Here is a 27,031-nt window from a genome sequence, read left to right as displayed (position 1 = left end):
AGCACACAAAGGGGAAATTGTTTCCGATATAAACTATTTCTACCAGCTGCCTTTATCTCTCTCTAGTAGTCTACTTTTTCCATTCTTCTGACTGAGATGGCTTATGACATGAATCTCTCCTTCCTTCCTCCTATTAACTTCGGATCCTTTCTGAAGACGGAGGCTGCCAAAGCCGGGATGCAGGGGTGGAGGTGGGCGGTGGGGATGAAATCTAGGCTGGAGTGGGAGCTGTGACAACTGCTGGGCTGGTCTATCAGGAATCCTACATGTGTATCCTTAGCCAATGGCACTGTCAAATTTTTACTGAGAGCTAAACCAAGCAGAGGTACGTTTTGTCTCCTGGAATAAGAAGAGGACAGAGAGGCTCAAGCTCTGAGTGGGGTATCTGATTCGTAAGAACGGTTGCATTAAGTCAGACAGAGGCACAAGAGTGCTATGATCACGTCACCACCGTGGCGAGAGCCAGAATCAGCAGACACAACACTATTAAAAAGATACCATGTCATTGTCACAAACGTACCTCTTCCACGGGGCATTTTGGCTGTGCACTATTCATGAGTGCTAAGGGAAAAAAAGAATGGGTTACAGAAGAGGAAAGGGAGAAAAAAGCAGAGTGAACCAGTTGCCTAGGCTTTAAAGGGAATTCAGGAACAAGACTGTTCTGCCATGTTGCTGTTGCCCTCCCATCCGCACACCGGGACAGAAAAGGGAAGGTGATGCACCACAGTTTGAGAGAGTAAAGGAATAGGCAAGGAGACATCTCTACAGACCAGGACATTCACCCACATCACCCTAGTAAAAATAAACCCACCTACAGGTTTTAACAACATTGCAAAAAAACAAAACAAAACCCAAAAAACCTAAAAACCATTTTGAAAAATCCATTTGCTACTTTAACAGGGATTAATTTTAAAGTATGAATATAGTACTTAAAGGGGAACCTGGGAGTCAATTTACTTTCTCTTAAATCAGTGGCTTTTCACTTGATTCTGCTCCTTCACAGCAGAGGTGATTAGTAGCAGGAGTCCCTGGTTAGCAGAGGGGTACTCCCCCTCGGGAGGGGGCAGAACGAAAGACAGAAGATCTCCCAGCCTTGCTTGTCGATCTCCTCCACGTCCTTTGGGAGTCACTGCTTTCCTCTCTCCTGCTTTGAATTTTTTTTTCCCCTTCGTATTCACTGATGTATGAAATCTCTTTTCTCTCTTGATCCTTATAGAATGACCGGCTCTTTTAGTCAGTGTTGAGCAAGGTTAGTTGCTAGAAATACGTTAGATTTTCATACAGCATCTCTCAGTCTTCCTGCTAATAAGTCAACTATCCACTTCCTCTCATTCTCGCTTTCCCAGATCAAACAGACTTGGTGTAGGTGTTGCCAGGACGATCAAGTTCGCCACTGATGCTCATACAGACCAACATGTTCCTCTGAACCCTGCCACAAACTGCCAGCTACTCTTCTGTGCCTTTCGGATTAAGGCCATAGTTAGAAGTTATCCTGTTGTTCCACAGAATTATTTTCAAACTTTTCTAGTTCATATGGTTAAATTCTAAGTACAAAATAAATCCATATTCAGCTATTTATAAAAGACAGAGATCTGGATTTGCAATATTACTACTAATAAGGAATCCTTCTAAATTCCAACAGGATCGTAAGCACAGACAGACGCTCAGTGATTATCCTACTCCAACCTTACAGATGAGGAGGATGGGACACAGAGAGGTTAAATGAATTATCCCAGGTCATACAGCCTATTATGAGAAGGGCTGGGAGAACTTTGTTCCTGGAAGCAGTTTAATTCCTCATGGAGCCAAGAGAGGTGGAAGCTAATCCTGATTCTAAATAATTCAAAATTACTGATTAAATGATGATCACATGAAACAAACACATAGAAGGATTATTATAAGCATCATTGCTACAGGACAACCTTGCCAATGAAAACCACAATAATCACACACACACACACACACAAAAAAACCCAAACTCCCTAACATTCCCTTGAGACGGTATGAGTCACGTGTTTGACATGATAACAAGAACATCTGGAGTTTGAAAGCTCAAAGACCTCGTAGTCAGGCAGTTTGGATTAACATCTCAAATCTACCTTGTGCAGCCATTTCATTTTTCTGAGACTCAGTGATCCTACCGTCTGTAAAATGGGGTTAACATCTACCATGCAGAGCACTGTCTTATAATGTATGTGAGCAGTTCCAGACTCTCAGCAGGCAATGAATAGTAGCTGAATCTGAATTTCAGAGAATAATTTTCTCTTAAAAAGTTAATGAAAGGAAAAGCATGAAATTCCAGATATATCCAATTATAATCCTTCAAAATCTTTACCCATAATATTTAGGGCTCACAAGAATGACTGCAAAAAGAAGGACCTCAAGACTTGACTGGAACCAGTATCATTATGGAAGAATTTAAAATACCACCAGTAAAGGAACCCTGCTTTTCAAACATAATGAAGTCCTTCTCCTTGCTGGAGAAGGATGACTAAGTATGGGAGAGTAAAACAGGCATTTCACTGGGTTGAGTAGGCCAAAAATTGTTCACAGCTTTTTCTTACAGAATGGGCAAAAAGTGCAACACAGAAGGGGAGGACACAATTATTCTTCATTCTGCATTTACATGGTATCACATGAGGATGTCTGACCTTCTTGCCTAAACATCCAGGAATAATACAACTAACAAGTATTTCTCTGAGTGTACGCAAAGTAACAGATAAATAAGAATTAAAAGACAACCGAGTTAGTTTTTTTTTTTTTTAAAGATACCTCAAAGCAAGTTTTCCTGTTTTTTCATCTCCTTCCTCTCTGCTACGGCCCTATTTCACCAAATGCCCCTTTTAACGTGCCAGTCTGATCTCTCCATGAATTCCTTCCCCACTGCCTACAAATGTCTCCAAGCTTCTTCATCCTGAATAGTCATGTTCAAATCTCCTCTCTGTTTGATACTCCTCAGCCTTTCCTTCCTCTATTTACCACCAAATGTCATAAAAGAGTAGCCTACCTATCATGACCTCTACATATTATATTCATTATTCAAATTGAGGTGTGGCTTCCAAAGTCAGTGTTCCACTGAATGTGCTCTCTCCAAGGTCACCACTGGCCTAAGGGCCACATAAGATGACCTATTCTCAGCCACCTTTGGCTTGTTCTTACTGAAACATTAAGGGCTATTTGCAGTTCACTTATCCTTTTAAAAAAAACCTCCCTTTCCTTAACCTCTAGCGTACAGTTGTCTCCTGCTTTTTTCCATTTTCTGATGATTATTTTTCAGCCTTTTTTTCTTTTTGCCCACTCCACCTTGTCTGCTTTCTCTAAAAGCCTTGCATAGCACAGGGGCCTCAAGGTAGAAGCAAGACCCATCCTAGAGGATCTATGGGAAGTGAGGTTCAAATTATAGTCCCCAACAAAGAGGTCCTGAGATCCAAGAAGAAGCCAGCAGACAGGACTCAGTCTCTCCTCCTTAGCAGGGAAGAATTTTGGGGGGGTCATTCACCTTTTGCCCTATGGCACCCTAAAGGCAGAGCGTGGCCTCTCAGACATCAATTATGTCCCAGGATTCTGCCCTTTAATACCTTCTCTGGCCTCTATGTTTCCTCTTTAAGGATTCAGCTACTCCTAGGTTTTGGCTATAACCTTGACTACCCCAAATTATATCTCCAGCAAAAAATTCTTGCCTAAATCAGACCCTGATTTTTTTTTTTTTTAATTTTCTCTGTGCCCCCTCCCAATCGTCTTCATACACCACCCTGCCCTCAAATGGCTCTAAGGCATGAATTTTCCTTTTTCATATCCGAATTCCCTTCAACACATACTGTGGCATTCCTGTATCTTTATAATTCACCACCAACAAAAATAAAATGTGGGAAATGCAGAATATCCTTCTGTATGGCCACCTTGCAAAATTTTCACTGCAATGGTTCAAATGCTTGCTCTTCACAATCCATGGATATCCTAAATTTACACTCAGTACTACAAAATTATGTTTTTAAAAATAGGGATATATTCTCCTCAGGGTGGTGACCTCAGCTCAAATACTGCAAAGAACATCTAAAATCCCTACCTTATCAGAAACCTCATTTTGAAGGAGGTGGGAGGCTGGCAGGGGGAGCTCTCATGCTCTACCACTTGTCGCCAATTACAGATCCAACAGGAAGAGCTCAGCAGATACTGTGACACTCCGCCTTCAGGAAGAAGAAGGGCTTTCCTTTTCCCCTAGCAAAACCTCAGTCAATGAGAGACTGTCACGACTCAGCCAGTGAGAAGCCACTATATTTTGAACTCCCCAGTTTACTCCAATGGGCTTTTTGTTTGTAACAGTCTTCTCAATTCCCCCCTTTACTTTCTAAAAGAATGTTCTTCTCTTTTGTTCTGCACACTTGCCTATGGTTTTGCTGTAGCTTGCTAGTCCCAGATTGCAATTCTCTGCTACTCTTGAACAAAATCTATTCTGCTGGTTTAAAAAAAAAAAAAAAATCCCCTCCTTATATTTAAAACAGGTAATCCATGTTCTGTTTAGTTTCCCCAAAACTAAAGGGAACTTTGCAGACTCTTTTGTTAAAAACAATGTAAAAATTCTGCACCAAAAGCAAGTTTTAACCAAGAGGTTTGGTAAAGCTTTAACTAAGAGGTAAGATTGAAAGTATGAATGCACCATTTTGGAGAGAATTCTATTCTGGCACTTGTATGTGGAAGTGAGCCGATCTCCACAGGCATTTATACAGTTAAATAAAAACACTACAGAAACAAATGAATCAAAAAGGACAGGGTTTGATTTTTCTTTTTTTACACCCATCAGATGTTTCTATCTATAGAAAATGGTAAATTTATTTTAGATCATAAAAAATGTTATTCTGAGGAATGGGCTTATCAATAAATGAAAAGTTGAAAAGAAAGTTGAAAAACTAATGTCTGAAATGGTTTATTATTCCTTAGGAGAAGAGGGAATCTACTTTTGTTGGATTCTTTGTAAGAATCATCAAATACAATCACTTGCTGGAAGCCTAAACCATCATTTAAAATACCACAGAGGAAAATACAGAGCAGGAAAAAACAAACTTACATCTCTTGATTACCGCTCTAATGGATGACAAAGGTCCTTGGCTAGAAAAAGAAAGAAAGAAAACATTATTGTATTCATTAATCCTTTTGAAGAAGAATCTTTCATAATGCCAGATCATTTCTGGGACTCAATATGGCGCCAAGCAGCAAGTTTGATGTATTAGTTACTGGCTTATCCTCCTTACAAAACATAAATTAAAAAAAAAAGTTTTTAAATTGCCTTGGATATAAAATGTTTTATGGGAAATGAGAAGGCTGGTGAAGTATATGTGCAGTGCAAATAAAAATCTGCCTTAAAATTGCTTTCACAGGGGCGCCTGGGTGGCTCAGTGGGTTAAGCCTCTGCCTTCGGCTCGGGTCGTGGTCCCAGGGTCCTAGGATCGAGCCCCACATCTGGCTCTCTGCTCGCCGGGGAGCCTGCTTCCTCCTCTTTCTCTGCCTGCCTCTCTGCCTACTTGTGATCTCTCTCCCTCTGTCAAATAAATAAATAAAATCTTTAAAAAAAAATTGCTTTCACAGCTACCTACACACTGCATCTTCCAGTGATGCTTTGGACAGCGCTTGAAGTCAGGCAGCAATTACACGGTAATCAGAAGAGTTCTGACCCCCCTTTATGTCTCTGGTGTTTGACACAGGAATTCCTGTCTTCTCACAACAGATCAAAATAGATCATTTTTATAGTTAATTTGACCTAAGAATGAACAGCATTTCTTCCTAAGATTAGAACTTAGAACATCACCACCTAAAAATGGAAGTCTTCTGGTTGCTTTGAGTTTTGTTCAACGGCTGGTTGGTCCTGGGTGTCCCTGACTGTGTGACCTTGGGTTAAATCGCACAAATCCTTCTGAGCCTCCGTTCACTCACCGTGAAGTTGTTAGCTGCAAAGGTTTATAACCACTAGTTGGTGGGGCTGTTTTGTTTTGTTTTGTTTGAAAATTTTATTTATTTGACAGAGAGAGACATAGCGAGAGAGGGAACACAAGCAGGGGGAGTGGGAGAGGGAGAAGCAGGCTTCCCGCTGAACAAGGAGCCCTACGCGGGGCTCCATCCCAGGACCCTGGGATCATGACCTGAGCGGAAGGCAGCTAGCTACCAATCGGCTGAGCCACCCAGGCGCCCCAGGCTGTTTGTTTTAAATTTTATTCAAACAAGCTGTCCTGTTTTCAGAATCATTTAGAAAAAATACACAAACCTAAAACATTAATGATATGATTTTTTTAGGGGAAAAAAACCGCCTTGTTTATAAAATTCTTCACTTTTTTCCCTGAATGCTCTTAAAATTTATACTTATTTTTGATCTTATTAAACTCATGCTTGTGGTAATCTGTATAAATCCTCTTGCTGTTTCTTAGGTAGATATGATAAAACTTGGGGAAGATGCAGTAACAGATCAGTTCATTTTAGGGGAGACACTTTAAGAATATACTGTTCTGCCTGACCAAACAAAAACATTACAGGAGGTCATTACAAGGTCATGAAACTAGGACCGTAATATAAAAACACGTGTTTTCAGCAATACTGATTTTGTTATCTTAGATTTTAAAAAAAAATCACATATAATTAAGCTGTAGTATCAGGTGTACAACACACTGATACCACAATTCCATACATTACTCAGTGCCCATCACAGCAAGTGCACTTTTCACCCCCTTCACCTACTTCAACCATCCTCTCACCCGCCTCCCTTCTGGCAGCCAGTTTGTTCTCTGTATTTAAGAATCTCTTTTTTTTGTTTTTCTTTTGTTAAGTCTTAAGTTCCACATGAGTGAAATCATACAGTATTTATCATTCTCTGACTGACTTATTTTACTTAGCATAATACTCTCTAGATCCATCCATGTTGGTTGGATAAGCAATGTTCATTTTTATTTTAAGTTTACTTTTTAGTAATCTCTACTACTCAACATGGGGCTCAAACTCACAACTCTGAGATTAAGAGTTGCATGCTCTTCTGACTGAGCCAGCAATGTTATTATTGTTTTCATTTTATTTATTTTAGAGAAAGAGGGAGAGACAGTACATGTGGGAAGGGCTGAGGGAGAAAGAGAATATCAAGCACACTCCACGCTGATTATGGAGCCTGATGCAGAGCTTGATCACAGGACCCTGAGATCATGACCTGAGCCAAAACCAAGAGTTTAATGCTTAACCAACTACACTACCCAGGTGCACCCCAGCAATGCTCATTTTTGAAAGTTCTTGCTCAGCTATGAGCCTACTTCTCCCTCCCTCTCCCTCTGCTCTTCCTCCCTGCTCATGCAGTCTTCTCTCAAATAAATAAATAAAATCTAAAAATAAAAATAAAAGAAAACAGTTCTTGAAGGCTTTCTGTAAACAACTACTTGAAAAAATTAGCATAAGGTCAAGCAGAAGAATAACAGTAATAAAACACAAATAGGTTGGCTGAGGTTGAGGGGGGAACTTCTGGGTGCAAAACTGGAGAGACTCTGCATGTTAATATTGTATCTGCTGATTCAAGTTTAGTAATTAATAGACTCAAACTCAGTACTTAACAGGCAGGGCCAAAAAAGCCACAATTTCATGCATATGTCCAGGCAGAACATATGGAATGTTACTGAATGTAACTGAATATTACGTCCTTGCTCATTACCACTGATCTGGTGGGATGTTATTATTTAAGTAATAATATTGTAAGTATTACTATAATATTACCATGTTAACAAAAAAGCCACTGTTACCTTTGTGAAGGAGGAAGGTGAACTGCCTGGGGTAGAATATGGGGGTGTCTGGGTCAAAATATTCCCCTCCCAAAAAAGATATGCTGAAATTCTAACTCCAGTACCTCAGAATGTGACTTTTTTTTGGAAACAGGGTCATTACAGATATAATTAGTTAAGATGATGTCATACTGGAATAGGGTGGTACCCTAGTCCAAAGACTGCTGTCCTTAGAAGAAAACCATAAGAGACACACAGAGGAAAGGCACCAGGAGACAATGAGGCATAGAGACTGGAGTGACAAGGATGTAAGCTGAGTAATGCCAAAGACTGTCCACAAGAAGTGAGCAAGAGCCAACGAAGGATTCCCCTACAGATTTCGGAGGGAGTGTGGCCCTGAGGACACCTTGCTTTCAAACTTGTAGCCTCCAGAGCTGTGAGGCCAATACATTTCTGTTGTTCTTAGTCACCTAGTTTGCGGCACATTGATAGGGCGCCCTAGGAAACACATACTTGGGGTCTTCTGGGTGCCAAGTAGATGTGGTAATTCACTGAGCTGCTTACTTTGTAAATGTATGTTACACTTCAATAGAAAGCTGGGTGGGGGCATAGAAGGGTGGTAGAACCTTGGCACAAAACAGAATTCTGACTGAGGTCAACCCAGGTTCTACAATTCTCAAGATTTACAGCATCATGTTTAGGCTAGCTCTATAAACCAACCAGCCGACCAACCAACCAGCCACCCAACCAACCAGCTAGCCAGAGAGCCAACCAGCCAGCCAACCAACCAATCAGTATCATATCTAAAACAGCATTTTCCAAACTTTAAAGTTTAATGTTCTCCTTTCTAAGTTAACAGGTTCTGTGGTAGAGAAAATAAAAAAGGAGGCAAATGAAGACCCCCTTTTCTTCATCTGTATACAAAGCAGAGGCTGTAAGTGAAGGTTCCACTCTGTATTTTTTTTTTTTAAGATTTTATTTATTTATTTGAGAGACAGAAACAGAGCATGAACAATGGGAAGGAGGCAGAGGGTAGAGGAAACAGCAGATTCCCCACTGAGCAGGAAGACCAATGCGGGGCTTGATTCCAGGACCCTGAGATCATGACCTGAGCTGAAGGCAGATGCTTAACCAACTGAGGCAACCCAGGTGTCCCTCCATCCATAGTCTTAAAAGAAGCCCTCATGGAAGTTCTCCCTTAGCATGAGCTAGGTTCATGTCTTATCTGGGAACATCCAGGAAGGATGGGCACTGTGGGACAATAGTCTTGTGGCCCATCCACATTTTTAGAAACTCAATATACTGTTGATAGGACTGACACACTAACATTTGATGAGACAAATAATGAGTGGAGGTGGGGAAGATAGAGGTGTGCAAGAGGAGGTTTCTGGAAGTGCCAGGAAGGCAATGGAGAAGTCTGGGGTGTCTTATTTATGCATGCAATTATTCAACCATGGAGCACTTACTATGTACCCAGTGTCATACCCCAGACTGGGGAAACCTATATGAATATACAACCTCCACCCTCAAGAAGAATGCAGTCATGTTGATAAGATCAATAAATAAAAAATTTTAAAAATGTGAAAAAAATGTTATACAAGGAGTTGAAGAAAACAGCTGATGCTGGAATAGAGCTAATACAAGTTCTCCTCCTTGGCACGATTGACATTAGTAAAGGACGAGGGGTTGTCCTATTTATTACAGGATGTCTGGCAGCATCCCCGGTCTACTGGATACCAAGAGTGTATTTCCTCCCACCCCCTGCCAGCTGTGACAACCCACAATGTCTCCAGACATTGCCAAATGTCCTCTGGGCAGGCAGGGGAGGGGAGAATCACCCGCACTAGAGAATCACTAAGTTAGTGGCAAAACAGAGCAATAGGATTTATATGGATGCAAAAGCAGGTGACTTTGTCATTTCTGGTTGCCAGTTGATGGTGGCAGTAGTGGGATAAAATTGGGGGCTGGACATGAAAGAACAGGACAAAGGCAATGAGGAGAGAGGAAAAAAGTAAAAGGAATTTCTAGCACCAAGAACACTTTTAGAAAAGTGGTACTCTGGTTATACCAGATGAAAAAATGAATATTTTTCTGATGGACATTTTTTCATTCTATGAAAAATACCCCTAGGTCAGGTGTTCATAAATCAAGGATGGACTGCACTTAAAAAAAAAAAAAAATGATAGTTATTTCAGGACTACAATAAGCAAAAGTCCTTGAGTTGCTCCATTTAAAAAAAACAAAAACCCCAAAATACCTTATATGTACTTTTATAAACAAAGTCTTAGGTCAGCCCTGATTTGCTTCTCAAAACAGAAAGCAATAAGGCTATATCATGACAAATACTGTGTTTCACTCAATCTTTTATCATCCTATGTTACCTGCTAAAATAAGGTAATATTATGTAATGGGAGAAGAAAGTATGAGTTAGTAAATAATAGTGTGCTACTGAAACAAATATAGAGCTATAATGCCATTTTAATAATACTTAAATTACTATCATCATCATAATATGTAGAGCCATATCTGATAAACTGTAGGGAGTGGCAAAGAACAGTGTATTACTTGAAACTAAGGAACACAGATTACCTGTTAGTTCTAAAACTCTGATGAACCTCCATAGTTTGAAGTTTGGGTATATAGCAAGGGGGTAATTTCTTCTTAAGAATTAGAGAATAGGGAGGTGGGGTTATGGACAATGGGGAAGGTATGTGCTATGGTAAGTGCTGTGAAGTGTGTAAATCTGGCGATTCACAGACCTGTACCTTGGGGCTAATAATACATTATATGTTAATAAAAAATCAAAATAAATAAATAAATAAGTAAATAAATAAAAGAATTAGAAAATAAAAGGGCACCTGAGTGGCTCAGTCGCTAGGTGTCTGCCTTCGGCTCAGGTCATGATCCCAGGGTCCTGGGATATAGCCCCACATCAGGCTCCCTGCTCTCTACTCAGCAGGAAGCCTGCTTCTCTCTCTCCCACTCCCCCTGCTTGTGTTCTCTCTCTCACGGACTCTCTCTCTCTGTCCAATAAATAAATAAAATTAAAAAAAAAATTAAATAAAGATGAGTAAAGAAAAATAATTGAGATCCAACCAAAATGGCTTTTGCTAAAGTTAAAAACTATAACAAAACTGCAAAATATTTCTATTAATACTCTGAAAACTTTAGGGAAAGAGTTATAGGAGTTCTGATTTCACTTTCACCATTGACAGCTCAATTATAGTAATTAAGATCTATAATACAACATCAAGTTACACAGGGAGTTTTTCTACTTAATCTTTTTCAAAGCAAGCAAATCATATGTGCAACCTTTATTTACACAGTTTCAGAATAAATAAAGCCAATGCATATTTAAATGAGCTTTCATTAATATACTCTACCCATTATAAATTTGCAAATTTTTTTTTTTTTTTTTTTGGAAGATTTATAAGGGAAGCCTGGGTGGCTCAGTTGGTTAAGTGTCTGCCTTCGGCACAAGTCATGATCCTGGGGTCATGGAATTGAGACCCTCATCAGCCTCCCTGCTGAGCACCCCCTGCTTGTGCTCTCTTTCTCTGACAAACAGAATTTTTTTTTTTAAAGATGTATTTATTTATTTGAGAGAGAGAGACAGAGAGGGTGAGTAGAGGAAGAGGGAGACCAACAGACTGCCCACTGAGCAGGAAGCCCAATGTGGAGATCGATCCCAGGACCCAGAGATCATGACCTGAGCCAAATTCAAGAGTCAGATGCTTAACCAACTGAGCCATCCAGGCTACGCTGTAAATTAACAGCCATATCAGTGAGCATAAAGAATATGGAGGAGGACAGGTAGAGAAAAAGCAAATAGGATGCATGATGTGTCTACTGGGGCATCATGACTGCAGTGGAAAGAATACAGAATTTGAAGCCAGCCAGATATCTGCTTTCCTATTTCCAATTTACTTATTTGGTGGAATTATTTTCTTTGTAATGAGGATACTAATGTCTATCTTATGACTTGTTATTAAGATTGAATGAAAAAAACTACGTAAAATATATAGCACAGTGCTTGGCACATATTAGAATCTTAAAAAATGTTACTTATATTTCTTACCTTATTTTCCAATACACAATTTTGTCTAGTCCATAATTATGAGGCTGAAATTTCAGGGGCTATCCTGCTGACCCCAGCTGAGTTACCCTACAGTTATCGTAACATCAAATAACGGATCATTTGCATTTCAGTTGCAATTATTATTCACTACTTGCAACCCTTCTGAGGTTCACAATGCCTACTTTTCGTATACCTAATCTCCTAACAAGCTGATACAATAACAAAGCCAAGAGAACAAAACAGACTGACAAACTTTTGTGAGCACTGTATAATCCCTACTGAGAACACAGATCTCTATTCCTTTCCAGCACCCTTTCCATGATGTTTTTCACAAAATGGACACGGTGAAGAGTAGCTCTAAAGAGTTTCATATTCCTTTAGCTCTATTAAACAAAAAAATCCCACAAGTGTTCAAAGATCCTGGAAGAAGCTTTCAGCTCTACTATTAATAACTACAGTACATTTAAAATTAGAGTATGTTGCCCTGTCCTTCCCAATTCTTTGTTTTCTCTGTTTTTTTTTTCCCCCTACACATGAATGTCTTGACTTCCTAATTAGACTGCCAACTTCTCAAGGAAAGAGACTGCCTTTTACTCATTTTTATAGTGCAAGTCAGTGGAACAATATCGTGTGCTCGCCACTCCTGTGAACTCAATACTACTCACAGAGAGATATAAATATAATTTGAATAGTACAAGAAATCCCACCTACAATTTACTTCATAAGCAAATCCCCCACAAATAATTTTGCTGCTGGCTTTGTTCTGCCGGTCTTTATTCCCAGTTACATCTTGTTGTATGCTCACTTTGCTAAGGGTGTCGGGGTCTAATAGATAACAAGAGGTATTTTTCATACAAAAAGTCACCGTGATGAGCATCTGGTACTCAAGAGGTGGAAAACTGGCAAGGTTTGCCTTAGGAAATGGTACCTGAGACTCCAACATGGCACCGGGTTTGGCAACAAACATTGTACTTCAAGTGTCAGTTAATGGAAATTTCAGGGGTCAATCTGCCTAATCACACATTTACACAGTACTCTATCTTTAGAACCTGTCTCTTTATTATATTTAAACCCATGGTAATTCCCAACTAATAAGCAGCACAAAAATCTTCACTGGTGTGCTAAATTTCAAACCATGTATAATATACAATAACATAAAGTGATATTAATCAGAAAAAACTTATCTGAGTGGGTTTTATGATGTAGAACATATACAACTAATTTTAAGAGGAGATATAGGGCATAATGTTTACTCAGCACCTAACGAAGGTGATATTTACTGTAACATGGGACAGCAGAATCTTTAACCTCATCAAATGTGAACACAAAAAAGGTTGAAAACTAATGATCTGAAGTGTGACTGTGTTCAATAAAATATACTGAATAAATCAAGGAATTAATAACCAAAATGTATTTTTTCTAGGGTTATATATTTTCTCCACAGCCTTCCTAAAGTGATTTGTAGAAAGAGTTTAACAGAAAACCTAGGAAGACAAAAAGGGCTAAAATCTAATCCTTTCTTTTCTGGATATACAGCAATATAGTAGGATTAAATTTTATGATTAGAAGTTATTTGTTGGTAAAAGGCAAAAAAGGGATAGCATAGCATTTTTTTTTTTTTAAGATTTTATTTATTTGTAAGAGAGCAAGAGAGAGAGAGAGCATGCATACAAGCCGGGGGGTGGGTGGCAGGCTCCCCGCTGAGCAAGGAGCCCACTGCAGGACTCAATCCCAGAACCCTGGGATCTTGACCTGAGCCAAAGGCAGATGCTTAACTGACTGAGCCACCCAAGCATCCCAGGATAGCATAGTTCTAAAGGGGTATCCACTGTGTGCCAGGAAGAAGTGGGGAGAATAAGAAAATACTAGACAAATATAAGGCAGTTGCAGTTTGAAACAACCCAATTACATCCAGAGACTGGTTTTTCAAATTTTGTTTTATTAGCTGGTTGTTTCTGTATTTGTGACCAAAAGACAAACATTCACTTAACTGTTCAGAGTAAATATTAATTTTCAGGAAATTTAATGCTTATGCTATTCCAGGTATTATGCTAAGTACCAAAGAAAGAAGATCAACTAGGACATGGACCCTGCCCATAAGATGCTCATAGTTTAGTCAGAAGCCTACAGACAACAGAAGGGCTTATGATCTGCTTGTGTTTTGTTTTTTTCTTAAAATTGGGGCATTCATATACTTTCTACCTTGTATTAGAAGTATTCTGGTATGTTAGTTCCTCACTAGACTATAAAGTCCTTCTCAGGCAATGCACATATTGGAATGATGTTAAACCTTAAATTAAAAAAAAAATAAAAATTATGGCAAATTTTAAAAATTACAATAATTTTTAAAGTCTTCTCGGCATGTTCAGAGTCTATGCCATATAGTATTTTAGATCATACATTAAGAAACAAGTCTTCTAAAAACAACTGACTCATCCAATTATATCCTACTTAACAATGACTTTTAAAAGAATGTAAAGAGAAGTTCTTAAAAAAAAAAAAATAGAAAACTCACACTCTTCTCTCAAACCCGTCATTCTGGTTTCCAAAACTACATGTATCAGAGCTTCTACCTAAAAAGGTTGACACACCCCTTTGGACACTTCCTTATGGACATTTAAGGAAAACCTGGTATAAAGTCCTAGGACTGACAAGAGACTGGCATGGGATCCTACTTGGCAAGAGAAATTAGAACATGGAAAAGTTTGGCAGAAACCCAAAGAGTCACTTGGTCATACTAGAGAAGGAAAATTTAAAAGAAGATGTTCCTTACATCACAGTCCATGTATGGAATCCTAACACCGATAGAATAAGAAACAAACTTCAAGTCAAAAAGCCCTCTGTCCAAAGTTGAAAGGATACTCGAGGAGAAAAGAAAGGAAAAGGTTTCTCAAAACCTACTAGTTTATCACCTACCTGGAAACACCTGCTCTATGCTGTTTGTTTTTTACTAAATATATATATAAATATTCCAATACGTTGGTTAGCATCAAAACACATAATCTACTTTTGTCTTCCCTTGGTTCTATGATGCAAAATGACAGAAGATACTGGAATGTAGAAAGTCCTAACGATACTGTCTCCCATACTTGCTGCTGTGAACTCAGATGTAACCCTCTCGATGTGAGAGGTACGGAGAAGAGCTCTCTCAATTCTTGCATTTCCGACTATAACTTTTAGTTATCTTTTTACTTCGTTAATGCAGGAACAAATCTAATACTTTAAAAATAACCTGAGTTTATTCTTTCAGGGACATTGAAAATCAAAGGAACATATATATATGGGTAAGAAAAGGACAATATCTGATTAATAAATTATTTTAATTTTAGGTCATATAAAGGATGAGGAAAGGGTAGGAAGGACGGAAAGATGAAAAGTGGAATTAGACTCCATAGACAACCTGATAAGTCCATCGAAGTAAAAGTGGGGAGATTAATTATTTAGTGGAGATACAATTAGTATAGACCAATACTTTTGGGTTTTGTTCTGACATCTTCCTGACCCATTTTGAATCATTCAGTACTGAAACCTACAAGACATAACTGAATAGCACAGGTGCCTGGTATTTCTTGATGATGTGGCAACCAAAATCAGCACTAAAACTCAAAAGTTCCAGAAGCAGCTGATATTTGGAACTGAGTCAGCAACAAAATATGTTAAAAACAAAGGGGTGCGTGCATGCATATGAATATTTGGAAACATGTCTTAACCTTAGCATTCCCAATGAGACCAGATTTGTCTCAGTTAAAACTCAGCATCTATGAGCAGGGTCCATGTCCCAGTATAATAAAAACAAAGCCTTACTATTAATAAAAATGTACAAAAAATCAAGAGGGTTTGGTAGAAGGCAGCAGAAAAATAAAAAAGGTGAGAAACATCATTTTGTGTTTCTCCATTCTTTATGGAATTAAAATAACACTGCCTCAAGGGATGATACCTTGCTGTTTCTCATTGCAAAAACAAATACATATTTTAAGCATCTGAAACTGATCAAAATATTAATTAAGTGATGCTTCCACCAAGTTAGAAAGAAATTAGGCCAGTTTGAAACCTTGACTCTAAAATCTAAAAAAGGTATTACTTCTAAAATGTTAGCTCTGTTTTTTTTTTCATTTAAAATACCAAGGCAGATAGTTTTAAAAAGATGGGATTAAATGTTATTAATAAAAATAATAAATTATTGAGGTTATAGGATGCTACAAGATTTTTCTACACTAATAATTTTTTAAAGTATCTTCTAAGGAGAGTGCCTTAGCCACTCATTTCTCACCTTTGTAATCTCTTGATCAAAAGTATTATGTTCACTAAGCCCTTCCTTTTGCCCTTTATAAAATGCATTACATTTCTATCTTTTCACAAATGTAAGTAATAGCTAAAGCAGAGTGGACTTAATCAATGGTGGAGAAAACAACAATGAAGCAATGAACATATACACAACAGCAAAATCTAATCAATGTAATTTTATGTATTAAGAGCCTTAGAGAAGGTCTTTATTTTACTAATAAAAGCAAATTCTTTTTCAACGTTTTTATTCAAATGCCAGTTAACCTACAGTATAATATTAGTTTCAGGTATACAATATAGTGATTCATGCTTTCATATATCACCTAGTGCTCATCACAAGTGCCCTCCTTGGAGGAGATTACATCATCTGTTTCACCCATCCTCCACTCACATCCCCTCTGGTAACTATCAATGTGTTCTCTGTAGTTAAGAGTCTGTTCTTTTTTTTTTTTTTTAATTTATTTGACAGAGAGACATCACAAGTAGGCAGAGAGGCAGGCAGAGGGGGAGGGGGAGGCAGGCTTCCCGCTGAGCAGAGAGCCCAATGCGGAGCTCGATCCCAGGACCCCGAGATCATGACCCGAGCCGAAGGCAGAGGTTTAACCCACTGAGCCACCCAGGTGCCCCAAGAGTCTGTTCTTGATTTGCCTCTCTCTTTCTTTGTTTTTCCCCTTCCTAGTTTGTTTTCTTTCTTAAATTACACCTATGAATGACATCATACGGTATTTGTCTTTCTCTGACTTACTGAACTTAGCATAATACTCTTTAGCTCCATCCATTTCATTGCAAATGGCAAGATTTCATTTTTTATGGTTGAGTTAATATTCCACTGCATGTATATACCACATCTTTTTCCTGTCTCAGATTTAGGGTTAGTATTAGGGCTAGAGCCAAGATTACGATTAGGATTAGCGTTAGGGTTCAGGTTAGGGTTCAGAGTTATGGGTTAGCAGTTAGGGTTCTAGTTTGCACCTGGCATCCTGCTTTGCTGGCAGCAAAGAACACACATGGCAGAGATCTACTGAGCTGAGGCAAGAAGGGGTTTGGGGGCTCTAGATAGTCTTCCTTAAAAAGAAACAATTTTTTAAAAATTCATTTAACTGAGTCCTTCAAAAACAGGCAGTTATTTTTTTTTAAGAATTTATTTATTTATTTGACAGAGAGAGATCACAAGCAGGCAGAGAGGCAAGGGAGAGAGAGAGAGAGAGAGAGAGAGGAGGAAGCAGGCTCCCTGCTGAGCAGGAGCCCGATGCAGGACTTGATCCCAGGACCCTGAGATCATGACCTGAGCTGAAGGCAGAGGTTCAACCCACTGAGCCACCCAGGTGCCCAAAAAACAGGCAGTTCTTAAAGAGCTTCTGTTAAAGCCAAAGGCTTTGACCAAGAATGTAAGACAGAACACAGAAACAGCTGAGTTCATTCTACCAACACATGGATTTGTTCTCTGGGAATCAGAACACAAACTTCAACACTGAGTAGGCATGGAACCTTTTACTTCAATGTTCAATAACTCTCCATTATATCAGCAAATACCTATTTTTTGCAAAGCCACTGGAAAATTTTAGCAATGGAGAGCAAGAATATATGTGGTACCTAAAGGACTTTAAAGTCTTTTAGAATTATGACTATCAATAGTTACATGAGATTGCCCAAAGTGGTAAAGCAACAGACAGGTATAGGCTGGGGAGCAGAAATATAGGATACATATTATGTATTTGAGAATACCTTCTTTTAAGGTTATGTCTTCACTAAGACTGTAGGCACTGAGTCCATCTGCCCTCAAACAGGTAGTTCTGTATTTATAGGATTCAAAAAAGACTCAGAGAGAGTACAATGTGCCTCCTATAAGCATCAGAAGGACGCAGAAAGGAGGGAAGCAAGAAGGTAAGAGAAGAGGATGTAGGACAGAACCATAAGTCTGGGGTCCACCTGAACAAAGGACAGAGCACCACATGTGAGGATGAGGAAAACAAGGTTTCCAAACACTCTCCCCATAAGGACTCTGCCTGAGGAATGATGAAGCCCATACTGGCACCACACTTAGAAATAAACAACCTGCTACGCAGGAGATTTACGCTGCCCCTGTCCCCACTCATTCCCTCCTCCTGCACTCACACTGGAGAGGAGAGATTTTATTCAGCTACTCTGACCAAGTCCCCCCTAAGGCTGACATGGCTTTCCAGTCTGTGGCAGAGACACAGAACATGACCAACAGGTACTAGAATTGACTTCAGTAAGGTAGATAAGCAGATCCCCAAACCAAATACTTAGTTTGAGCTCATTGTTTTTATTATTTTTATTTTCTTAGATTTTTTGAGAGAGAGAGAGCATGGACTGAGGAGAGGGGCTGGAGAAGGAGAGGCAGACTCCCCACCGAGCAGGGACCCAATGTGGGACTTGATCCCAGAACCCTGAGATTATAAACCGAGCAGAAGGCAGATGCTTAACCAGCTGAGCCACCCAGGTGTCCCTGAGCTCATTATTTAAAAAAAACAAAAAACAAAACACATAATTAAAAAATGCCTTATTTAAAAAATCTTACTTAAAAAAACTTGTATGTGTATATACAAACACACATATACATAAACATATATGTACACACATACAAATACGTTATTATACGTATTTTTTTTTAAGATTTTATTTTTTTATTTGAAAGAGAGAGAGAGAGCATGAGAAGGGGGAGGGTCAGAGGGAGAAGCAGACTCCCCGCTGAGCAGGGAGCCTAATGCAGGACTCGATTCCAGGACTCTAGGATCATGACCTGAGCCGAAGGTAGTCGCTTAACCAACTGAGCCCCCCAGGTGCCCTATATATGTACTTCTATATTTTTTTACTTATATAAGAAAAATGAGAAACATATCCACCCAGTGGTGGGCCAGAGCCAGCTCATACTAGCTTATGAGAACAGACAAATGTTCAGACATGTTGCAGGCCAGTTGTTAGACACAGCCATTATTTAAAATTGTATCAACTTAGGTCCAAGTCCCTACTCCACTGCATCGAATATACTTGGGCCCAAGCTTAAGCATGTCACCTTGGGGTCCAGGTCCCTACTCCACTGTGCCGAGTATACTTGGGCCCAAGCTTAAGCATGTCAAATAAACCCTCGTGTGATTGCATCGGTGCTTGGCTCCTTGGTGGTCTCTCAGACGTGAAAACTCGGGCACAACATTTGGAGGTCCCACCGAGATCTGGGAGACTCTTAGGACCCCAACCCGGAGGGTCTTACGCTGGCTGTTCGAGTGGGAGGAGTGAGGAACTAAAGAGAGTGTAGACAGTTGACATACTGAGGCCGTCTATGAGAAAAAGCCCCGTGCTTCATGTTCCAGTTTTCAATTCCAGGGGGAAGAGAGAGAGCACAAGCAGGAGGCGTGGCAAGCAAAGGGAGAGGGAGAAGCAGGCTGCCTGCTGAGCAGGCAGCCAGAGCCGCTGGATCCCAGGACCCTGGGATCATGACCTGAGCCAAAGGCTGATGCTTAACCAACTAAAACACTCTTTGTTCCATTTTGAGTAAAGCTTATTAACTAGTCAATAAAATAAAATAAAATAAAATAATAAAAAATAAAAATTGTATCAACTTATAGAAATTATATGACCTTACAATGAACAAATCACATAAAGACAAAGGTAGTAAGTACTCAAAACTTATTTCCCACTTATTTTACCATTAACTATGCTCCTGAGATTATGTGTGCCTATGACGTCTGTTTGGTGGAAATACTTATACAACGATGTGCTACTGAGCAACCCTTTCCAATTCACCACTAGGGCTGTCATGTTCTTAGCGTGTAACTGGCTATGGGTGGTGTGTGTACAAACAAAACCTGGCCAACCAGGGCTTAATTTATCATTTTACTGATTGCTTAGATTTAAGAAAGTGATGGGGGAAAATGTTAATAACGCAGGTTCGACATAAAAGCATGTTGTGTTCGTAGAGGTTACATCATGAACAGCACAAAACACTGAGGAAACATTCTCCCAATATTTGAACACTATGATCCGAATCCACAAAGAAGCCGCTTGGGTCGTCAGCCAAACGGGTGGAAATCCCGACATACCCTTTGGTTGTTTCACTTTCATCCTACTCATTAATATAAACAAAAATATCAACTAATATTCACAATGGAATTACACTCAAAGAGCTGGTTGTTAGGTATTGATTTATCAGCACATGACTGCAAATGCCCAAAATGTTAACTACTATACTTGTTTCTAAAAGGTACAGAATTATGATTTGCTGTCTGCCTATTTTTCTGCCATTTTCCAACTCTTATATAATGAACATTATTGTTTTTATAAGTTATCTTTAAAAGAGATTTGCTGTAGCAAAAACAACAACAACAACAACAACAAAGAGTAATAGATTCATGGGGTGCCTGGCTGGCTTGGTCAGTGGAGCACACAATTCCGATCTCGGGGTTGTGGGTTTGAGCCCCACACTGGGCATAGATATTACTTAAGAAGATTAAATTAAAAAGGTTCATGTCAAATTTATGACTCTTGAATAATTAAAGTTGCATGCAAACCATCATATAATCAATCACCTTCTGGAAATCACAGGCGGAGATCAAATTAAGATGCTACGCACCAACAGTAGCACGCCTACAACTTCAAAACAATTTACAAGAAGAAAACCATATATTTCACAAATCTCTACTGCTACAGCATAAAATAAAAAGCTAAGGAGCTAATAATCAAATTAAGTGAATGTAAACATTGATAATTTAAAAATCACTGATGCAACTATTATTCTTTTTGCATATTCTTTGTTCCAGGGTATTCTTTGTTCTCCTCAGGGCCAGGCAACTAGAGTAAAAATGATGAGCCCCCGGTCCAGTTAAGTGGAGAAGACAGGAAAGTAAACAGCCAATTTATCTTTAAGTGACTAATATTTAATACAGATTAGGAAATGTGTAAATGCCCAAGGATATCTGGAATCTTTAAAATATGTATCACACATACAGAACTAATTGTGAATGTCCATTCAAATGAAGTACAATTGACAGAGAGAGTAAAATATAACCAAGTTTTAAAAAATAATAAAATAGATTCTCAGTGGCAAGACTGTACAGATATGAATAGTAACATTTATCTCCTTGCAGCACTCAAAGCCAGAGTCACTCCTCAAACTCCCACAGCTCGTCCAGTGTGTTGGCATTTTCAGAAATGGCTTGGCATGATGGCCCAGCCTTAGATCACACTTGTAGTTGCACTCAAGATCATCCTGCTCACACCTGTAATAATTCATAACCAATGGCTGTCACCTGAAGAATGTCTGTATGATATGCAGGTTGCTTCTGGGCCAAGCAAGGCCCTTCCTGTTAGATTCCCAACAACTGAAATGAATGTGTATATGGACAGATGGACAGGCAGGTAAGCAGGTGGACAAATAGTCAGCTGAATAGACGGATATTTTTCTTAACAACCTTTCTTTTGAAAAAGAAGATACATTATTTAGTAATTTGTAGTACCTGCAGGTCCCACCTATCTAGGGAGCAAAGACCTTCCTATTTTATTGATGGCAGTGACAGAGAGAGGAAAGCCTTTCCAAACACCGGAAGCTGCTGTCATGAAGTTACACACTTTGCTTCCAGACAGACACTCTGTTAAAACTGGGGCCACAACTCTCCTAGGAGACATATACAGCTGTTCTGGGCTGAGGTGAACCCAGTCAGATGATATTTGGGATTCTCTGTGGAATCCGAAGAGAAGGTGGAGACAAAAGAGGAAAGAGAAACGTAGCTGTGGGTGGTAGGCTGAGCATCTAAGACATGCTTTCAAACTCTACTCCAGATACTACCTCATTCCCACAAGCCACAACCCTGACACCAAGGGTCTGAGAAAGACTGGGTGCAATTCCCCTGAAAGGACAGTCAACAACAGCAGCAACTGTTCCCCCACCATTGTCACCAGCGATGTAGAACAATCCTGGGAAGTGGGGTAGGGTAGCAGAGCTACCAGATGATTTCGGCAGCCTGAGAAGACAACAGTGTGTCAAGATAACCAACACACAAATAAAAATCAGGAAGGTTTTCTCCAGATCACTTATTTATTTTTGCAAGTAGCTTCAAAATGGAATACATTTCTTGAGCTCTTCAGATTTCTAGGTGTTTCTAGTCCTTCTCTCAAATCAAGGAACATTAACTTATCATCTGTGCTATATCAAACCTGAAGACACAAAGATGAGCATAATTCTTCTGGTGTGGGGGGCCAGACTTATACATATAAACTATAATACAAGATGATCTGTGCTCCATCTAGAATTATGCTAAAATAATTAGGAAGGGATGTTCAGTTTGTCCATTTTAATCCTTGTGATCTCACAATGTTTCAAATAGTAACTTTGGTCCTGATTTATAAGTTTAACATAAAGACTGTACTTGTATTTCCTTTTAACTCCAACATTTCAGAAGTGTTCGTTCTCAAACTAGGACTTTCTATAGGAACAATGACCTTTCCCTCATTGAAGTAATTCAGCCTCAATCACTTCATCTTATACTACCTGGTGAAGCAGAAGGAAAGCTGCTCGCTTTGCTAATATTGAATCGCTGCAATTTATTTTGCCACAGTAATTTTGTATGTTATGTTTTGTGGGGGACAATCTCTTTTAAAATTGTAAAATTTTGTAATAGCTTTAGATTTGTGCAAATGTTGAGTTTTCCTATACCCCACACCTACTTTCCCCTATTGTTTACATCTTATACTAGTATGTGACATCTGTCACAATTATGTATGTGTTTTTGAACACTCTGATCATGTAAACTCTACTTTTCTATGTTTTATTTGTAAGAGATTACAGAAGGTACTAGAAAAGATCTCCTACAGGAATTGGTGCAACACTGAACTATAAACACTGAGTGACAGCATTGTTCTCCAGAACAACAAAAACATTGTCAAAACCCAAACATTTCTTCTCAAGGTTAAGTTAGGTCCAAACTGAGATAAGGTCAAGCCTATTCATGGGGCTTGCCACTTTGACTAGCGCCATGTTAAGAGAAGATATTTGGGGTGGTTATTTTATAAATAAGAGAATTTACTAGCAAAAGGAAGAAAAATTCATGAGACATGAAGACTGCTACCCTTAACAGAGTTTAAAGTAAATGAGGATGAGGTGAAATTTTTGTAGATTTATTTTTTAGGGTTCCGTTTCCCTGGATTTAGTATAAACTACCTCAGTGCCTTGCAGAGTGTTTACCACATACAACTATTTGTTGAGTATTAGTGAATCCCACTTTCAAATATGTCATTGTACAGAAACCCCCAATACATCTGTTTGATGTCAAATTTGCATTCCTCAACGTTTCATGGAGATGTTATTTTTTTTTAAAGTCATGATTCTTCCAACATCAGGCCTAACACAAATGCAAGTTGTGGTTTTCCCTCAGGATTAAGCAGAACAAATCTGTGGGAGATCTGAAGGCTGTATTCTCAACAATCACTCTTTAAGAGTAAGAAAGGGTAGTATTTTATTTAAATACTGAGATCAAGTCTCTTCTGTATGCAAGTAAAAGGCCAGGGAGAAGTAAGAGGTGACCCACCCTTGTACAGAAGGCACCTGTTTCATTAAGGCTACAAGTAAATTCACAAAGAATGAAGGATTTAGGACCAAGGGTCCCTTTGATGGTGGTCAGATACAGCGAGTGGACTGTGTGAGGAGTTTGGAGGAGTGAGATCTGGTCTCAGCCCTGTCACTACTCACTTGTGAGCACAGTCGTATCTCTTGGTACAAATTTCCTCATCTCTAATATGACATTATTAGATTGGATGATCTCTTCTACCCACTAAACTAAAATTTTTTAATATCAAACTTAAAAAAATACTAAGATCCCAATTTCAGTTCTACTTAATAAGAATCAATCACTTAATCTAACTTGGAGTGAAGGGAGTTGGACGTGATAACTGATGCATTCTGGAAATAACGACCGCACACCTGACAGTGCTGCTCTAATACTTCACGTCTTTCAACTCTCTTGATCCACACACACACCCCTAGAAGTAGGTCCTATTTATATCCCAGATTTACAGACTGAGAAAAAGGTGTTTGTAATTTAAATGACCAAGGTCTCACAGCTTGTGACCAAGACTTGATTTAAACTTGGGACAGTCTGGCTCTAGAGCTGGAGTTCTTAGCTACCATGCCTCACCACCTCACAAAAAGGTCACCTACAACCAAATGTTGAGGGGGAAAACACACATACACAAAACACTTATGCAACTGAGAACTGTGGATTAGTTACCAAGAAACCTTGAGAACTTGCTTTCTTTCACCACATAGCCCATGGCTGCAAGATTTAAATCAGAAGCAGTAGTGGAGGAAGGGAGAAGTTGTCTTGAAAAGTATTAGAAAATGATTTAAGACTTCCATCACTTCTGGGATTTATTTATGATATACAGTATGTCAAGAAGTATATGCAAACAAATGTCTGGAAATTCATGGATCTAGATGTATTTTGTGTTGTTTGAGGAGGTCCCGTATTAGGGAGTTTTTTCCTTTGGCTGGTGGAAGAAGACACAAACGATAGAGACCTCTATTACTCACTAAGGCACAGATCTGGTTTGTCAGTTTTCATAAGACAAGCAATATATTTCCCTCTTCATGCAACATACTATATGGGATTTGGTGTGTATATAAATACCTTATAAAGTACTACTCTGCCCTGTTTTTTAAATATATTCATGGTGCCCTAACCTATGTGGAAATAAATCCTAAAATCAAGGCTATTGTCTGGGGTAGTCCTAAAGCCAATGTGTGCTAACTATGTAATTTTCATTTCTAAGTTTCAACACTGTTCTTGTTATATCTTCTAATGGTATTAGATTATCTCGTGAGCTTAAAAGCAATTGAACTGCCTTTAAACTCAAATTAAATAAAAGAGGTTTAAACTATGAGGACGTAAGGGTATCTTGGGAATCCCCACAAACAGCGTCCACACCATCGCTGCTTTCTTTACTCCTCACATCTGCTACAGTGGGACTCTCACTGCTTGTTCATCAGCATACAGTCCAGTATTTATCAGGATGTACATCCCGCCGAGCTCAAATCTAAGTAATTTTCAAGGTTCAGAAATCCTGGCTCTCAGCTCTGTCTTTGGTCCAAAATTTCAAGAGAAACAAGTTGATTATCTCAGCATATAGGTCAGAAGTCCATCAGCTACGGCCAAAGGGGGCAGGGCCACGTGGAAACGTGCTCACAGGGAGGTAGTTCTCAGAGGCACCAGCACAGGCTGGCTGCACAGCAAACTACAGTATATTACCCACCCCCCCCAGCCCCCGAGCCTCGTGGTGTCAAGGGCAGATGCTGTTCGGGTCAGGGGGTTTCCACAGAGGCCAGGTTATGTTCCTGGGTAGACTCCTGCGTGACCAGACACCAGGGCTCTGGCATGAAGAACTCTCTAAGGTCACAAATAATGTAACTGCACAGTTACTTAGGACAAAACAAATAAACTTATCAAACAGATGTGTCAGAAAGAACTGTTGGGTGAAAGACCCTTGAAGAGTACTGATCTTGAAAAGCAGAAAGAACAATGAAACACCTATCCAGGTGAGTTTCATCTGCTTAACCGAGATCCAAAGCAACTGTGATGGCCAATGTTATGCGTCAGCTAGGCTAGGCTAGGCTAGGCTACAGTCCCCGGTTATTCAAACATTAATTTACGTGCTGCAGTGTAGGTAGGTCCTGTGTGGATGTGGTTAAAGTTCATAATCCGTTGACTTTAAGTATAAGAAATTATCCTAGAGAATCTGAGTGGGCCTGATTCAGCTGAGAGGCCTTAAGAGCAAAACAGAGCCTTCTCTGAAGAAAAACTGCTCATGGAGAGCAGCTTCAGTCTATGTAGTAAGGTCCAGCCTACCCTTGCAGGAGATCTACTCTGTGGGTGTCTGACTTGCCTGGCCAGCTTTCATAATCACACAAGCTGATTATCTGCAATTAACCTCTTAATACACACACATCTCCTATGGGTTCTGTCTTTTTGACTAAACCTTAACTGTTACAGCAACTAAAAAATCATTGTAATAACCCTAGGAAACAGGTATTATTAGACCCGTTAGACCCATGAATAGATGAGGAATCTATTGCAGGATCCCAGCTCCTGGGTGGGAAAGCTGGATTCTAACTCAGGCAGAACCTATGTCTGAACCCAAACACGTTACCTTCTATTCCACAGCCTTTCTGAATGATTCTACGAGTATGAACAGAGCCTAAATAACTAAAAAGGTATATTTAGAAGTTCATTTTGGAGTACCCTAAAAGGTTCCCCAAACCTGAACACAGACATTCCTGATTTCAAATACAGGCTCAAGGGATATGAACATTGATGTCTACACCTCAAACCCAGGTACTCTCAGCCCCGAATGCCCTTGGATGGGCCTCTGAGAGGCTCTGGGTAAGGGGATCTCCAGAGGCTGTGGATTAGTACAAGACTCCTTTGGAAAGTATTATTTGGGGCCTAAAATAAAGCTTACAGAAATGGGTATGCTTAACAAACCTAAGTATCCTAACAGAAAAATGAGTTCAATTGAAAGCAGCAAAATTCTTAGTGGTTATTTTCTTCTGACCCATTAACAACAATGCAGGGCCAGAGATGATCTTTAGTCCTGGTGAGAACAAAACCCTTTTCTGAGCAATTCGGTAGTACTCTCAGGCAGAGAGAGAGAGGGGGAAGCAGGCTCCCCACTGAGCAGAGAGCCCGCCCAATGTGGGGCTCCATCCCAGGACCCTGAGATCATGACCCGAGCCAAAGGCAGAGGCTTAACCCACTGAGCCACCCAGGCACCCCTGTAGTACAAGTTTTAATCATAATTTCTAAGTTTAGTGAAATGGGAACATTTCATGATATAATGTTAAATAAAAATAACTTTATGGAGCAGTGTATTCATGAGCCTCTATGTTAAAATTATAGTGTCTACTTGAAAAGATACAAAC

The 27,031-nt window shown here is 39.4% G+C and overlaps 1 protein-coding gene across 6 annotated transcripts in view; it reads right to left on the bottom strand.

The window, feature by feature from the left end:
- Nucleotides 1-27,031, bottom strand: part of SH3D19 (SH3 domain containing 19) — a 172,196-nt gene that overhangs the window by 47,455 nt on the left and 97,710 nt on the right. For 5 of the 6 annotated variants that reach the window (XM_032855528.1, XM_032855530.1, XM_032855529.1 and 2 more), the window contains exon 3: nt 5,066-5,106. In XM_032855528.1, the coding sequence (XP_032711419.1) occupies nt 5,066-5,106 (41 nt within the window). Of the gene's footprint in view, nt 1-520; nt 562-5,065; nt 5,107-27,031 lie in introns of all 6 variants that reach the window. The other variant, XM_032855532.1, reaches the window with a different exon arrangement.

Source organism: Lontra canadensis, unplaced genomic scaffold (genome assembly GCF_010015895.1).
Source record: "Lontra canadensis isolate GAN:19392208 unplaced genomic scaffold, GSC_riverotter_1.0 scaffold10, whole genome shotgun sequence".
Lineage (NCBI taxonomy): Eukaryota > Metazoa > Chordata > Mammalia > Carnivora > Mustelidae > Lontra > Lontra canadensis.
This window is presented reverse-complemented; position numbering and strand designations above follow the sequence as displayed.